Raw genomic sequence first — 6,187 nt, 5'->3', positions numbered from 1 at the left:
ATAAAGAACTCAAAAAAATTAGACACCCCCAAACCAAATAGCCCAATTGAGAAATGGAGATAGTCTTTTATCTATTGGGTTCGACTAGGTTTAGGCCCAGCCCTACAGACTTGCAATTTGAACACATCTAAAATCAGTGGGTACCACACAACATCGATCAAAGAGAATGCTAAGCCACAAAATAATTCAAATCAGGGACCCCAAAAGACAGTTGTGCACCCATTCCAGTTTGACATGGAATCTATGGACAGATGTTGGATGAAAAAATTGTGGTAAAGCCATGTCTTTGATTATTATTTAGCCACTAAAAGGAAAGAGATTCTTGTACATGTTATTTACAAGGCTGGGCTTTGGTGTCCTGGTGAGCAAAATGAGCAGTCACAAAAGACAGATGCTGGGTGATTCCTCTTGTACGGGCTACCCAAAGCACGGGAGAGGTGGACTGAGGAGTGACACTTCTGCGGGTTTAGGGTTTCCACTTCACAGGATGGAAAGCATCGTAGGAGACAGACGTATCCATGGTTCAAAACAGCACAAAAGGGTTTGTTGTGAAACCCCCATGTAACTTCAACCCCTAACTGTCCTAGATCACTGCACCAATGCTGACTTCCTTCTTGACAATCTGGAAGAAGACCTCAGAACTACAGAAATTTTTTAAAGTTCTCAACAGTGAACATGCTGGTTACTTTTTTATTGTCCATTGACACACTCTAGGATCACCTGGGAAGAGGGAACATGTTAAGGAATTGTCTGTATCAGGCCTACGGTTATGGCTGTGTAGAATCGATGATGGCCCATCCCACTGTGGGTGGCACCATCCCTAGGCAGGTATGTCTGAGCTGTATAAGAAAGATAGGATCAGGAGCTGTTGAGAAGTTCTGCCTCTAGGTTCCTGCCTAGCGTTCCTGCCCCGATTTTCTTCAGTGATAGATTGTGACCTGCCAAATAAACCATTTTCTTTCCTACATTGCTTTTGGTCGGTGTTTTTGGTTTTTTTGTTGTTGTTGTTGTTGTTGTTGTTTTGTTTTTGTTTTGTTTTGTTTTTTATCACATCAACGGACACTCATTCTAGAACAAAACAGACATTCATTCATCACTTCTCATCCTGGTAAGCATTTATTAAATGACTAATAAATACCAGGCACGGTACGGGATGCTAGGATTGAAGCAGAGTATGCAATGTCAACTCAAAGATTTTTAAGGCACAAGACAAAAACAAAAACAAAATCATCACTCAGAGCAGTTGAAATTACAGCTGTGGCCTCGTGTGAGGCCTAATCCCAGTATTTGGGAGGCTGAAGAAGGAGGATGGGGAGTTTGAGGCCAGCATGGGGCTATGTAGCGTGGCTTTACTCTAAAAATGAAACAAAAGGTCTTTGTGGGCTTTTGAGTGATGAGAAGAGGACACAATGCCGTGAAAGTTTGAGACCCATCTTACTCGAAGAAGATTGGAACGGCTTACCTGCAAGATGTGAGGGAACGGAGCTCTCATGGGGTGGATTAGTTCATCTTCTCGTAAGTAAATAGTTGACAAATCAAGTGACGCCTTAAGAAGAGGCACTGTCCATCACGGAAGCGTGGCACCAGGAGCATGATGTGGCTGATCACATTGCATACACAGTCAGGAAACAGAAGACAGGAAGTGGAGGTGGACTTTCACACCTCAGGGCCCGCTCCCAGTAACCCACTTCCTCCAGCAAGGCTCTGCCTCCTAAAGGTTCCACAACCTTCTAGAAATCTGCTGCCGGCCAGGTCACTGTTAGCAGATAGCCTAGGTATAGTCTCCCAGTCAGTTGTAGATCCAGGACAATGTAAAAGCTACATAGTATTCCTGATGGCGTCTTGTTTGCAAAATTATAAGGAAAGCAAATCTGTACATGTTCAAGTGTAAATGGGACTTACCTTTTAAATTTTTATTTGTTCTTTGAGATGTCCATACATGTATACTACGTATCTGAATCACATCCACTTCTCTCTCCCCACCTTCAGCCCCCCCACAGGGTCCCAATAACATCTCTTTTCCAACCTCATGTTCTCCTATAATATTTATTTATAATCCGCTGAATCTAATTAGTGCTTCCTGTAAGCTCATGGGCACGGACAGCCTTACAGTGCCACACTAAAGAAAAACGGGTTATTCCTACTCCAGGAGCCATCAAGTACCAATAGCTTCTCAGCTGGGGGATCCCTGAGCCCCTCCCTCCTCGTGCTAGCATGCTTAGCTGACTTGATCTTGTGTGGGTAATCACAGCTGCTGTGAGTCCACGTGTAGCAGCAGGTGCGCCATGTGTAGAAGACAGCATCTCACGGCTCTCCTCCCCATCCTCCAGCACCCGCAGCTGAGCCTTTCAAGCAAGAATGAGTACCTTCACTAGCCACTAAGCATGACAATGAGAAGCTCCGTTAGCCAAGGCTCTGTGACAGGTTTACAGACGTAAACATGAATATTAAGAAAGATGTTTAACAAAAATGACGGCTGTAGCTCTTCCACGGGACCTGAGTTCGGTTCCCAGTACCTCCGCCAGGTAGCTCACAACCATCTACAACTCCAGCTCCAGGGGATCCAATGCTCCTGACATGTGTGTGCACATACTAACATGCGGACACACCTACATATAATTAAAAATGATAAAAATAAATATTTTTTTTAAAAAACAAAATTACGAGTCGGGCGCGGTGGCCTATGTCTGTAATCCCAGCACTGGGGAGGCAGAGGCAGGTGGATCTCTGTGAGTGTGAGGCCAGTCTGATCTACAAAGAGAGTCCAGGATGGACAAGGATACACAAAGAAACACTGTCTCAAAAAAAAAAAATTATGTCATTTTCAGGAAAATGGGTAGAACTAAAGATCATTGTGTTAAAAATAAGTCAGAATCAGAGTGACAAATATCATGTGTTTTCTCTCATTTGTAAAATGGAGATTTTTAAAAATATGTTGGAGTAGAAAAAGGGAACTATTTGTGAAGGAGGAAGAGGACCAATGACAAATGAAGGGGACACAAGAGAGCATGATGGGGTGTGAATATAATTATATATATTTATATGTGTATTTTATACAGAATATATATGCATATATATGTTATGGGTCATCATAACATATTTTTTTCACTGATGCATGCTAATTTAAAAAGAAATTTGTGAGAAGATGAGATGGCTTGGTGGAGAAAGGTGCTTGCTGTCGAGCCTGATGACCTCAGTTTGAAACCTAAGTTCCCACATGATGGAAGGAAAGAACTGACTCTCTCATGTGCGTTATGTACACACACACACACACAAACACACATACACCACTCGCATTCACACACACATACTCAACACATAAACACAGAGAGAGAGAGAGAGAGATGCAATAATTATCTCTCTTTTTTGTGTGCTGGGATTAAAGACCTGTACCACTATACCTGTACTCTGTCTGTTTGTTCTCTCTGTAGCCTTGGCTGTCCCGGACTTGCTTTGTAAAGGCGTGCACCACCACGCCCGATACACATGGCCCCCTAATGGGAGATGACTTAATGTCAAACGCATAACTATAGCTCATTTTAATCTTTTGAATTATAATTTTTATCTCATTTTTGTTGGAAAATAAAATTCTAAATATAATATTTGTGTTTGGATTTTTTTTTTTTTACTTCAGACAGGATATCCTCATGGCCACGTGTTAATTACTGTCTTGTTGCCATGAATAATATCTAACAAAAAGCAGCTTGAAGAGGAAGAGCTTACTATGGCTCCCAGTTTTGCTGTTGTTTGATATTTATCCTTTTTATTTTATGTGTATGTCTGCGGGCCTGAGAGCATTTATGCCTACCATGTGTGTATGCAGTACCTGTGAAGGCCGGGAGAGGGTGACAGGTCCCACAGAGCTGGAGTTACAGGCAGTGAGCCCCCAGAGGTGGGTGCTAAGAATTGAACCCCGGTCCTCTGCAAGAGTAACAAGTGCTTTTAATGGCTGGTTGGCTCGCCAGTTGAGGGCTCAGTTCCTCATGGCCAGATAAGCACGGCATCAGGAGTGTGAAGCATTACGTCAGCAGTCACAGAACAAACAGGAAGCAGCCCACTTCCTCCAGGCAGGCTCCACTTCCTAAAGGTTCCATTTCCTTCTAAGACAGCACAGCCATCCAGGGACCAAGTGTTTAAACGCATGAGCATGTGGGGAAAATTCCATACTCAAATCACCACATACCCTAATTTATAGGAGATTAAAATTTGACTCTCCCCCCCCCCCTTTGCTAAAATTTCTTTTTCTTTGCTATACCGGGCAATTCCACTTGCACCAAAAAGATGCTAACCCACTGCATTTGAACGCCAATCCAGTTGCTGTGTCAGTGAAGAAACGGAATGCTACATACTCAATACACTGAGCAAGTCAAAATTTTCGTGGTATTCAAGGATCCAGTAGAGAGTTATGACGTCATCCACACATCCTCGCAGGACCATCCTGGCAACAGAATCTCTTAGAAAAGGTTTAACTTACTTGTGCACTGGGGTCCTCAAGACTACTAGAGTACAGATGATCGCCAGAGTGTTGGGTAACTGACATCATACAGAGGTCAGGGGGGTGAAAGTAGCTCGTCTCTGAATAAAGACACGATCTAGGGCAGCCTTGACCTCCTTGTTCCACAGGCTGTAGATGAGGGGGTTGAGCATGGGGGTCACCATGGTGTATGACAGGGACACCACTTGCTTGCTTTCAGGAGAATAGCTGGCCTTGGGGCACAAGTGGATGACCCCCGTGGTGCCATAAAACAGAATTACCACGATGAGGTGGGAGGCACAGGTGGACAGGGCCTTGTGGCGCCCAGAGGCTGACGACATCCGAAGGACAGCAGCCAGAATCATGATATAAGATGCGGCTATGAGACAGAAGGGAACCATGATGACAAGGACAGTGGCCACGAACACTTTGGCCTCGAAGACTCTGGTGTCTGCACACACCAGGCTCAGCAGAGGCGCTATGTCACAGAAGAAGTGTCGGATGCCACGCGGCCCACAGAAGGGGAAGTTAAAGAGCCAGATGGTGAAGATCAGTGCCACGGGGATTCCCGCCAGCCAGCAGGTGGTGGACAACAGGTAGCACAGCCGCGGGCTCATGATGGCGCCATAGCGCAGTGGTCTACAAATGGCCAAGAAGCGGTCCCAGGCCATGACTGTGAGGAGGAAGCATTCAGATGTGACACAGGACAGCACAAGAAGGAGCTGCAGGGCGCAGCTTGTGGGGGACACCCCACATCCTGGCCACAGCAGCGTCACCAGCAGACGGGGTGCTACGTCCAGAGAGAAGCAGATCTCCACCAGTGCCAGCTGGCGCAGGAAGAAGTACATGGGTGCGCGCAGACCTGGGTCCAGGCTGGTGAGGATAACGATGAGCGCGTTGCCTAGCAATGTGAGCAGGAAGGCGGCCAGGAAGAGTGCTGAGAGCATTGGGCGCAGCGAGGGCGCGTGTGCGAAACCCAGCAGCACAAACTCCAGCTCATGTGCACGGCTCTGACTGGCCCATGGCAGCGTGGCCCAAGAGGGTAGCATGGGCCCAGGGTGAACCTGGACAGCCCTCAGGACGAGGGAGTAACCCTGTAACCAGAGGGAGAAGAAGATGAAGTGAGAATTGTAGCCTGTGAATCCCACCCTTCACGTCTCCAAGGGGGAAGCTTATCCAAAGGTAAATCAAGTCTAGTTCCTCACTATGGCCAAAGAAGCCTTTTTAAAATTCCCAGTGGGTGTGGAATGAAGGAAAATTACCTCATCTGCTGACCTAGGCTGTCTTTGCTCTTGAGGTTCTCTCTTCCAACTCCTCTTTTCCTGGTTGGTTGTACCACAGTTTTTGGGTTTTATAAAGGCCTTTGTGAGATTTTTTTGAGATCGTTTCATCTTCAGTACCCCTGTCTCTCCTGAACTCACTATGAAAAGCAGGCTGTCCTCCTGCCTCTGCCTCCTAAGTTCTGGGGTTAAAGCCATGTGTCACCATGCCTTTGAGGTGGTTCTTGGCTAGCTCTCCATCCTCATCCCTCCGCACTTCTAGCTCACTTGCCCTGGTTTCCAGAACCTTTCATCTGTGGTCCCTGATACTTCCTTCTCACTTCACAACCTTTGCCACACAGACAGCAGCCTTGGTTAAACTTAGTGTGTTGCAAAACCATGACAGAATGGAAAGATGTAAATGCAGGAAATGGATTTGTGAGAGAATGGGGCA

The 6,187-nt window shown here is 46.0% G+C and overlaps 1 protein-coding gene across 1 annotated transcript; it reads right to left on the bottom strand.

Annotated features, from left to right (window-relative positions):
- Positions 1 to 4,539: 4,539 nt before the first annotated feature.
- Positions 4,540 to 5,523, bottom strand: LOC127203044 (olfactory receptor 10A7-like). Its single transcript, XM_051161858.1, has one exon. The coding sequence runs from the start codon at positions 5,521 to 5,523 to the stop codon at positions 4,540 to 4,542; it is 984 nt and encodes a 327-aa protein (XP_051017815.1).
- Positions 5,524 to 6,187: the final 664 nt, after the last annotated feature.

The sequence above is a fragment of the Acomys russatus genome, chromosome 19, assembly GCF_903995435.1.
Source record: "Acomys russatus chromosome 19, mAcoRus1.1, whole genome shotgun sequence".
Taxonomy (NCBI): Eukaryota; Metazoa; Chordata; class Mammalia; order Rodentia; family Muridae; genus Acomys; species Acomys russatus.
This window is presented reverse-complemented; position numbering and strand designations above follow the sequence as displayed.

Excerpts from the sequence above, each read along its gene's own strand:
- LOC127203044 (XM_051161858.1), bottom strand. The coding sequence starts at position 5,523 with ATGCTACCCTCTTGGGCCACGCTGCCATGGGCCAGTCAGAGCCGTGCA.